The sequence below is a fragment of the Neolamprologus multifasciatus genome, chromosome 9 (genome assembly GCF_963576455.1).
Source record: "Neolamprologus multifasciatus chromosome 9, fNeoMul1.2, whole genome shotgun sequence".
In the NCBI taxonomy this organism is placed as follows: Eukaryota; Metazoa; Chordata; class Actinopteri; order Cichliformes; family Cichlidae; genus Neolamprologus; species Neolamprologus multifasciatus.
The window spans coordinates 2,253,268-2,263,868 of NC_140447.1; the positions used below are offsets into that span (position 1 = coordinate 2,253,268).

General features: G+C 43.1%; 1 protein-coding gene and 1 long non-coding RNA gene across 3 annotated transcripts; one reads left to right on the forward strand and one right to left on the reverse strand.

Annotated features, from left to right (window-relative positions):
* The first annotated feature begins 5,370 nt into the window (after positions 1-5,370).
* On the forward strand, positions 5,371-6,882 carry LOC146510764 (uncharacterized). Its single transcript, XR_014876206.1, has 2 exons — positions 5,371-6,066; positions 6,627-6,882. It is a non-coding gene; the product is annotated as an uncharacterized LOC146510764 (long non-coding RNA).
* Positions 6,883-6,995: 113 nt separating this feature from the next.
* Positions 6,996-9,547, reverse strand: LOC146510765 (uncharacterized). 2 transcript variants are annotated; one of them, XM_085173226.1, is made up of 4 exons: positions 9,035-9,534; positions 8,645-8,896; positions 7,982-8,071; positions 6,996-7,808 (listed from the first exon to the last, which is right to left on the reverse strand). In XM_085173226.1, the coding sequence occupies exons 1-4, from the start codon at positions 9,162-9,164 to the stop codon at positions 7,549-7,551; spliced, it is 732 nt and encodes a 243-aa protein (XP_085029352.1). In that variant the 5' UTR covers positions 9,165-9,534; the 3' UTR covers positions 6,996-7,548. The 2 variants fall into 2 exon arrangements, with proteins under 2 accessions (XP_085029352.1, XP_085029353.1); XM_085173227.1 differs by having other exon boundaries at positions 7,564-8,071; positions 9,035-9,547.
* Between the last annotated feature and the right edge of the window lie 1,054 nt (positions 9,548-10,601).

Here is a 10,601-nt window from a genome sequence, read left to right on the forward strand (position 1 = left end):
AGCAGGTTAGCTTGTTAACGTGTTGGCCGTCCAGCCCCACGCACGGGCCGATCTGCGGTAGCTCGTTAACGGAGATTTGCCGTGTTGTGGCGTTAACGTCATTTCAGATTAACGCTGACAGCACTAGTGGGAACACAACGAATATAACTGCACATTTACTCCGACATCATCCTAGTGCAAAGACAAGTGGAAGCAGACAAAAACAACAAGCACGCATGCTACAAACTTTACCCGAGTCATTTAGACAGCCGTTAGCACATGATTCTCCTTATGGGGACCTGATATGTTTAATATGCTGCTGAGAATATAGCCCAGAAGAAGCGTATAGTATAGCTTTTATTTTGGAAAGAGACATTTCTCTGTAATAAACTCTCTTTTCCAAAGATGAGGGATTTCTCAATCAGATAGATTTATTATTTTATTACTTTGTTGTTTCAGCAACATTAAATTTAAAAACTGTACTTTTAAGTTAAAATATATATTTATAATTTTAATAAATGACAAATTAAAAAGGCATGAACATTTTTTTTGTATCGAAAAAATATTGAACCGTGACACCAAAGTATGAACCGAACCGAACCGTGGATTTTGTGTATCGTTGCACCCCTACTAAGTAGCTGCCACAATTGTTGAAAACTGTAATTTGCTGGGCCACGCTATAAATTCTGGGATAGGTTGGGCCATGAAGGATACACCCGACCCATCCTTCAAATCGCATTTGGAGCAGCCCTTGAAATGGGACAGCCTTCGTCGCCTGGTTGTGACGTAATCGGCCTACAAATGCGGCATCCAAAGGATGCAGCCTATGAATTGGAACATACTTAATGTGTGTGTCTGTGACTACAGTTCGCGCCCAGTACTATTTTCATAAAGCCTGGCAATTCTCCAGGGCTGAAAAATTCATGCGAAAAATTGCTTGCACTTCCTTTAGTAACTACTGAAGGCTGGCTTCCAAATAGAGTCAACCTTCATATAGAGTCCATGTTAAAACGCCACAGAGGAGAAACAGACATGTTTACACAACAAACATTTTTATGATCTCTACTGATAGTTTCCCCATTCACAACAGCTTTACTGCGCATGAACATTCTTTTCTATAACTCATCCATTTTGGTTTTCTTGAGACCTAAATTTAGGTGAATGGCTGCTTTGATCGACAGGTATGCTGATCAGTGTTGGGACTAACGCGTTATTAAGTAACGCGTTACAGTAACTACGTTATTATTGTGGTAACGAGCACGGTAACTAGTTATTATGCCAAAATCAGGAACGCGTTAGTCGTTACTGGTATTTAGATAGGGTCGTTACTCGTTACTTCGTGTGGTGGCTATCGCGGAGCTTCCACCGATTCAGTAACATTAGCAAGTGGTGGAGGCAGCAGGTGGATGAGGGAAAGGGGACGCAGAAGGAAAAGAGACCCGAGGCGGCCGCCGGTCCAAGTGTGAACTGAACTTCAGGTAAGAAGTTATGACCTGCAGTCTATCTGTGTCAGATATAAACCAAGTTTAGGTGGAGTTTATTTTCGTTATTCTGACTTTTTCCATACTGCGTGCTAGCTAGCATGACGGAGTTTCTATACAGCTGGGTGGGTGCTATGAAGTTAATGATGTTGAACTTTATTTTGTTCATAAGTTATTAGAGTTGCCAACCGTCCCGTCTGGTATTCAAAGAAAATATTACGCGTTTCTTATTGAGGTGAAAAGGAACAGTTTGTCCCGTAATTCGGCTACATTGAAAAAGACACAAAGCTGGAGTTATTCTGTGTCTTTGCTGCACAGCTGCCTCTTCTTCTTTCATTCTCTCCCCCTCCCTGTCCTGTTTCTACTTCAATCATGAAAACTGATCAATGATCAGCTGATCGGCTCTCTTGTTTGTTTATTGCCCACTTTGCGCCAGAAAGAGGAAACCAGCCGATGTCACGCTAAACAACAGCAGCATGTTTAAGCTTGATCAGCTGTTGTTAGAATTTATTTAATATTAATTTCTAGTATCAGCTGATGTTTGCTGGAGCCACAGCTGCAAAAAAGCTGCTGTCATGATGTCGGTTTGTTTATCTGGTGAGAGGGAAACATGAAACCAGGAGATGTCCTTACTGAATCATCAGAGCTGAACAGGTGATGGAGAAACAGGTTTACCTTTTAGGTGACATGAATGAGTTGAAGTTATGAACTGTTTCTGAGAGACAAATAACCCCAGGATCCTTTTCTAAGTAGCTGACAGCTGGTAACTGTGCAGGTGCGGATCTAGCAAAGTTTTGCCAGGGGTCCATGTAGGGCATTAACAGGGAGAGGGGGGCACAAAGAAATACTTTCTTATTCTCATTTAAAATGTCTCACTTTTAAAAACTAATTATCTGAATCTTACAACAAACGATTGATAGATTGATGCATATATACCATCAAAACAGTGAACATCACTGTCACAACAGTGTTTGTTTTCATTCAAAGGCTTCATGATTTTTCCTATAATGGTGGGCCAGTCTCTAGTCAAAATGCCCGGGCCGATTTTTTGTCCCAGTCCAGCCCTGTATGCAGCTCATCTGCAGTCTGGTGTTACCTACATCTTCCTATTCAGAAGGCAGAATTTCCGATTTCTGAGTACAATCGAAGCACCACGACTGCAGTTTTTGTGTTGGATGTAAAAAGCGCACATGACGCTGTGACGTAGGCTAGAATCATGGCAGCAGTCAATGACGGTCCAGGCGTGGAATTTCTCTCGTGGAAATATGCACATTATCTTTTCCTTTCTATTGGTAGGTGGCACAGTGCACTTGTGGAAAGTAAGCAAGCTAGAAGACTGGCAAAGTTATGGAAGCAACACATTAACAAGAGAATTCTGAGTAAAATCAAAGTTACTTTCCCTAGTAACTAGTTACTTTGAAAGTAACGAGTAACTTGAAGTAACTGAGTTACTTTTGATAGAAGTAACTAGTAATGTAACTAAGTTACAATTTTAAAGTAACTTACCCAACACTGATGCTGATACAGAAAGGTAGCCTGTCTGTGTGCGCTTGCCCTTAGGAGTGTGATTCTCTGAACATTGCACTCTACTGCAATGCCAGATAACGGTATCTTTCCGTTATCTGGAGTCACCTACCCTAACATTTGGCAATTACGATAAGCTGTGACGTGAAGCTGTTTATCAACTCACTAAATTAATCCAAGGGTTTCTACTGCACATTTGCATGAAAGAGATGGCAGCGTCTGATTAATCACATTTAACTCTATGGCAAAAGAAATGAAAACTGTACAATGGTAAAAAAAAACATCTGAAGAGGTTAAACATATAATACAGAGAAAAAGCAAGAGAACAGAACAACACAGTGTGTTTGTGAGAGGAAAAACAGTGTACGCTACAAGTGCTTTGGTCAGTAAGGCTGGAGCAGAGCTACTATATTAATAAAGTTGAGCTGTTTGAAGCCAAGAAAGAAAGCTGGCAAAATGTCGACTTTGTAAGTTAACAGACACATTAATAACTCTATAATTAAGACACAGGAGAATTTGATGGATTGTAATCAAGTATTTAATTAAATTAATGTTTAAAAAGACAGTTTTAGGTTTTATCCTTCAGCTGCAGCCTTGGTGTTGTTTAACAGTCTGGTTTATATAATAATAATAATAAATACAAAAACTGAATTCTGTTCAGCTTAGTTTACATGCCAGTTTTGTATAAAGGCGACATGTACATGAGAGTAGGTCTAGATCAGGGGTCGGCAACCTTTCTGATGATGAGTGCCATCGGTGTAAACAATGACAGGTGCTGAACTAGAACCGACATAGACCTCGAAATGCTGTAGAGCAAGCAACAGAGAAAGAGCTTCTTTTTCAATGGTACTGTATTTCTGTTGGTGGGAGTTGAATTTTTTTGAAAAGTAACCAATTGGGTGATCAACACCTTGCCTATCCTCCTGCAACAGCACCGCAACAGCACCGCAACAGCACCGCACCTGCACCGTCGGCGCTGGCATCCACCTCAAGTTTAAACGGATGTGTGAAAGCAGGAGCGGCAAGTACTGGTGTGCTGCAGAGGAGAGCTTTGGCAGACTCAAAAGCATTCTGGCATGTGGGCGACCATACGAATGGTTTTGACACACTTGTGAGACTGGTGAGAGGTGCAACTACATCTGCAAAATTCTTACAGAAGCCACGATGATAGCCGGCCATTCCAAGGAACCGGCGAAGTTCACGTCTAGTGCGAGGCACAGGGAAATCTAGGATAGCCTGGTTTTTAGCCAGAAGGGGGCGCACCTGTCCCTGACCCACCTGCTTCCCTAGATAAGTCACAGTGGCCTTACCAAAGTCACATTTGGCAAGATTTAGGGTAAGGGATGCCTCTTTTAATCTTTCAAAAATCTCAGTGAGTGTTCCAAGGTGTTCTGACCAAGTCTCTGAATAGGATACAATTTCGTCTAAGTACACTTCGCAGTTTGTGACACCACCTAAGACAATGTGCATAAGGCGCTGGAATGTGGCAGGGGCATTTCGAAGGCCAAAAGGCATGACGGTGTATTGGAGGAAGTGATCAGGAGTGACAAAAGCAGAAATTTCAGATGCACGCGGAGTGAGGGGAACTTGCCAATAACCCTTTAATAAATCCAGTTTGGTGACAAACTTTGCAGAGCCAACCCTATCAACACAATCCTCCATGCGGGGAAGAGGGTAGGCGTCGGGTTTGGTCACACTGTTCACTGAAAATCAGTACAAAAACGTGGGGTTTTGTCTTCCTTCGGCACAAGAAGGCATGGGGAACTCCAGGCACTCGAACTAGGGACAGCTAGACCATTTTCCAGCAAGTAGGAAACTTCTTGCTGAAAAAGTGCACGTTTGGTAGGGTTCACACGATAAGCGTGTTGTTTGATCGGAGGGTGGTCACCTACATCTATGTCATGTTCGAGGACGGTAGTGCGAGACGGAGTGTCAGCAAACAGAGATGGGTAAGTATTGATCAGAGAACACACATCGTTCTGGGCAGCCTCATCTAAATGTTTTAGGTGGGATTTTAAATTATCCAATATTTCAGAGTTTCTGAGTCGGGAGCAACCCTCGGTCCTGTACCCCTGGACTGGGGCGTAACATAAAGTGGGGGCTCGTCCAGGATCTTCTTTTGCCATTCTTTTTGCTCATTGTGTTTTGTGGGTTGTCTGCAGTTTTTGGTTGGCAGTTTCTTGTAGTGTTGGGGATGATCTAGTCACAATGACTTTTGACATGGATGATTTTGCACTGCAACCCACCATAGATAAGTTGGATCGATGCACAAAGGCAGATTTGTTGTTGGTGGCAAATTTGTTTAATGTTAGTGTGCCTTTAAATGCTAAAAAGGCAGAAATTAAGCAGTGCCTGACAGCACAGCTGGTGAAAAAGTATTTGCAAAGTCGAAACCTCGGCCGGTTGAGGCGACTGGAGGTTTGGTGGTGGATGCGGGAGCAGAAGCTGCTGCAACCATCCCACAAGCTGCCAGTGGACACATGACGCCAGGGGCAGAGGCTCCTGCTGCCATTCAGATCCCAAACGTTAGCCCAGCCGGACAATTACCAGGATTGGTTACGGAGGATCTAACGGTGTGTTCACACCGAACGCGATGGACGCGAACAAAAACGCCCCAAACGCCCCTAATTTGACGCGTGCACATTCGCGTCTCAACGCGTGTCCAAGAAAAATCCATCGCGCTTCAAAATATGATATTTTGACGCGCGTGAACCGGAAATGTGGGAGGGATATGGGAGGAAGTTGTGCCAGACCGGTATCTTTGCAAGATGGCAGCTGTCGAGTTAGCGCTTGAAGAGAGAGTCTCCCTTCTCTATGTACTGTGGAGAGCAGAGCAGCGGCGTAAAAGACGCCCTCGCCCTACCTGGGTCCATCAGGTCCTCCAGAGGCATGAGCAGTTTGGTGAGTTTCACCATTTGCTCCAGGAGCTGCGCCTGGATGACGGCCGATTCCAGCGACATCACCGTCTTTCACTCGGCCAGTTTGAGGACCTGCTTCCCCGGGTCGGTCCCAGAATCGCCTGCCTAGACACCAATTACAGGCGCTCAATCCCACCTGCAGAGCGCCTGTCCATCTGCCTGAGGTTAGTAAAAGTATTTAATACGGTAGTCCTTTATTGATACCTGTGCTAATACATGCTAAACCATCCATTTATACACTGCTAACATGGACGTGCTATGCTAACAGTGAATGCTCTCGGTGTTTACTGATAGCAAACTGTGGTACGGAGACGACTGTTTATAATATTTCTAGTGATACTCAGAAGGTCTCATCAAGTCCCGATTTAATTCGATTTATGCTGTTATCAGTGTTTGAATGATAGCATGGCTGTGGTGTCATATCAATGTATGCGCTCGGTGTTTGCTGATATCAAACTGTAGCATTAGGACCACTGAGTTAACCTTTGTAGTGATACTCACTCCTTTTTATTTAGACCTGGTTTAATTCTGGGATAGTTGAATATTTGTATATAATCACCGCAGACTGTTTTAGATTATATCTAATATATATCATGTAATTATCCTTATAATTACAAAATGTTTTATGTAAGATTTATGTTTTGCAATTTGTAATTTTGGAATTTCAATAATGTATTTTGTAACTGCAGTACACATAATACTCATTTTAAACAATTTTGTCCAGGTTCCTTGCCAGCAAACAACTCCTCCAGAGAGGCTGTCCTGGTGAGGGAGAAATTCATGGCTCACTTCTCGGTGGAGGGAGCTGTGTCTTGGCAACCAAAGGAGTAGCCTGTTTGAAGTCCGAGTGACTTCCCCACAACGGCTCTTTTAAGAGCCACCCACAAACCTCTAAAGAGTGTTCCTGTCTTTTTAAATTTTTCTTAATAAATGGAGCTCTACTCCAAAATAAACTAACCTCTTTTTACTCTCTTAAATAACTTGTCTTCACTATGTTCCTATATACAGTGTGGTGCAAAAGTTTGGGCAACCTTATTAATAGTCATTATTTTCCTGTATGAATCACTGTTACAATGAAAAATGTCACTTACATATATCATATAGGAGACACACACATTGATATACACTAAATATTTACTTCCAGGCTTCATTTCTCTTTTTTTGTGTTGCCAATTTATGCACCTGCTTGATTTAAACAGTTATTGCACACTTTCTGTAAACTGCATTTCACTTCTCAAATATCACTGTGTGTGTCTCCTATATGATATATTTGACTATTTTTATTGTGACAACCAATGATTTGTACAAGAAAATAATTACTTTTCACAATGTTGCCCAAACTTTTGCATCCCACTGTATTAGTATGTTTTGTCATTAGTATAATATGAAATAAATTCTACTTGTGTCAAGTCGGGTGCCAATATTTGCTGTGTAGTAGAACAGAGACATTTTGTCATTATAAATGTTTATTTGAAAAAATATAAATTCATTAACAAAAACATTTATCATAAATATATGAAATGTAACTATTTACAGAGAGACAGGAATAAAAAGGACCCAGCTTGGAGTGGAAGAGCCTCAGGGAGAAGGAGGAGAAAAATAAGAACATTGTTTCTGCCCTGGAGAGCTGCTGCCTCATCAGAAAACTACTGATCATTAGGGTCCAATGTTTCCAAATTTAACACAGCTGTGCTGTTTTCAAAAGCTAATTTATAAATTTGAAATTTCACGAATTCTCGTGTCTGAGGCGGCATGCTCTCCAGAGCAGGAACAAGGCCGAGGAGGAAATGTTCAGTTGGAGACGGGCGTGGCCTCTTTAGGGACTCCAGGATGGCCAGCTCCACCGCCGATGGACCGTCCTGGGACCCGTCCCTCGCCCGCCTTCGAGCTGTCCTCCTCTGTGGGCCTGTAAAACACAGCACAAAACAACACAAAGTAATGAGAAGGCTGCTACTAGATTTTCATTTTCAAAATTGAAAAAAAAAACATGATATAAACAGATTGGTTGTAGATATTTAGTAAAGGTGATCACAAGGGAATCCAAGCGAGTAAAAAGCTGTCAGTGCTTGATGTTCATACCTGTGGGTGCAGCAGCAGGAGCTGAGGGACCAGGGACTGGAGAGCCAGGAGAAGAGACAGGGGATGACTCTGCTGCATGATTACTTGACTCTATCAAGACAATATTAGATGTTAACAGGTTGAAGACAATAGTCATAGAGAATATTATATTATTATATACTTATTATTATTATTATATACAGTGGTCTCTCATTTATTGCAGCACATGAACAGTAGTCACAGTTCTCACAAGTTGATTCTCAAAGTGAAAACCTTTGTCGATTTTAAAACGTAAAAGTATTATGCCGCGCTTTTTCTCCGTCTGCGGCGCCACTTTTGTGCGCCTTTTTTGCTCCCGGTGCAGGTGTGTATTTCCGAATGAGGCTCATAGTTATGAGTGTTTTTGTGCTGTTTTTTTCTATTGGACGTGATGGTTATCAAAACCAAACATGATAAGTTTGGCAAGCGCAGGAGACACGACATGGAGGAGATTTGTCATTTGGGCTGCAGAATGCAATGCCATCGTTGAAAGCTGTACGGTGCAATAAAAAAAATCAGCGAAAAGGCGAGGCAGTGACGGATGAACAGCGGGACTACTGTATACTGTTTATTAATAAACAAAATATGTTCCTGTATGACAACACGCATAAATTAACTGCCTACATTAACTCAATGTAAACATACCTTCTGACTGACACTCCCCTGCTGCCTCTTCGGGCTGTCCCTGGTCCTCGGGGGAGAAGTTCTCCACGGTCCGCACCATATTACCGCTAGTCTCCCGCGGGGTGAGGAAGGGGTCCAGAAACCCCATGACCGCGAAGAACTTCCATCTTCTCCCCGATCCTGCTGCAGACCCACTCCTCTTCTCCTTCTCTGCCTTCTTCTCCTTATTATAAGTGTCCCTGAGGCTCTTCCACTTTCTCCTGCAGATGTCCTCTGAATAAACGCATTATCTTGTTAGCGGAAAGGTATTTGTACATCAGTGGGAAAATAGCGGGACAGTAGGCGGGCTTGCTAGCTTTTGCGCGGGTTCATCGGGTCAGTCTGAAAATTAAAAAGAAGGAATGAACTTACCAGGTTGCCCGATCTCCTCACTTATGTGTCTCCAAGCTAGGTCCTTTTTATTCCTGTCTCGGTAAAAGTAGTAGCTAGCATCGTATAGCTCCGGGTGATTAGCCACGGCACTGATTAGCTTTTCCTCCATACTGAATGAAGAATGAAGGGCTTTGGCTGGATCTGCCCCTTTGACCTAGGTCAGAGCCACGTCACCAGGCTCCTGATTGGTTGTCGCGGCGCGATTTGACGCTGGAGTTCAGATTTTTCCAACTCGAGCGGTAGACGCGAAACGCGCGTATGCACAAAATGCAACACAAAAACTCACGCGCGTGGTTTTATTCGCGAGTCAAACGCGCCAGACGCGCTACACTGACGCGCGTTTCATGCGTTTTGGCGTTTTCGCGACGCAAATCTGCTTCCGAATTTTCGCGGGACCCGCAATCGCGAGTCATCGCGCTTTTCCATTGACTTTACATGTAAACCTGACGCTCTATTCGCGTCCATCGCGTTCGGTGTGAACACACCGTTAGGCTCGCCCTTCGCCTGAAAGAGGTGGAGCTTGAGGCTAAAGCCAAAGAAGTTGAGCTTATGCATCTCCGCATAAGGGCTATGGAGCTGGATCCTTCCCAACAACGCAATGTTACCTCTACCCCGGTGAGTAAAATTGTGAGTAAACCTTCTGATTCATTCTCCTCTGACCAATTTGATGCAAGCAAGCCAATTGCTTTAGTGCCACCTTTCAGAGAAAGTGAGGTTGACTCTTACTTTAATGCCTTTGAACGCATCACAACCACTTTAAGATGGCCCAAGGATGTGTGGAGTTTGTTGTTGCAGTGTAAATTGGTGGGAAAAGCACAGGAGGTGTGTGCAAGCTTATCCATTGATGACAGCCTGGATTATGAAATTGTTAAATCCTCTATTTTAAGGGCTTATGAGCTAGTTTTGGAAGCCAGGGTCAAGTCTGCTGCTGCTGTCAGTGGCTGCCCCGGGACAACTGCTGCTGAGAGATTTTGAATGAGACCACATGACCAGGGGACCAATCAGCAGTCATCAGCTCATCCACTCAGGGACCTGCAAAGACTTAAAGACACAGACAAAGAAACAGCCACCAAAACAGATTATGGCCAGGGCCATAACAGTAAGATTCAGATAATTATTTATTAAAAGCTAGACATTTTAAATGAGAATAAAAAAGAAAAGTATTTCTTTGTGCCCCCCTTTGCCTGTTAATGCCCTACCTGGCCCCCTGGCAAAACTTTGCTAGACCCGCCCCTGCACAGTTACCAAAGGATCCTGGTGTTATTTGTCTCTCAGAAACAGTTCATAACTTTAACTCATTCATGTCACCTAAAAGGTAAACCTGTTTCTCCATCACTTGTTCAGCTCTGATGATTCAGTAAAGACATCTCCTGGTTTCATCTTCATGTTTCCCTCTCACCACATATTCAAACCGATATCATGACCAGCAGTAGTGATGGTAAATTCATGTCATACAGATGTCATACACTTTGGATTCTAGCCAATCATTTTACCTTTCCAAGGATAGTAGGCGGGCCCAGGTACGTACGTTCTTTTAGCTACAGAT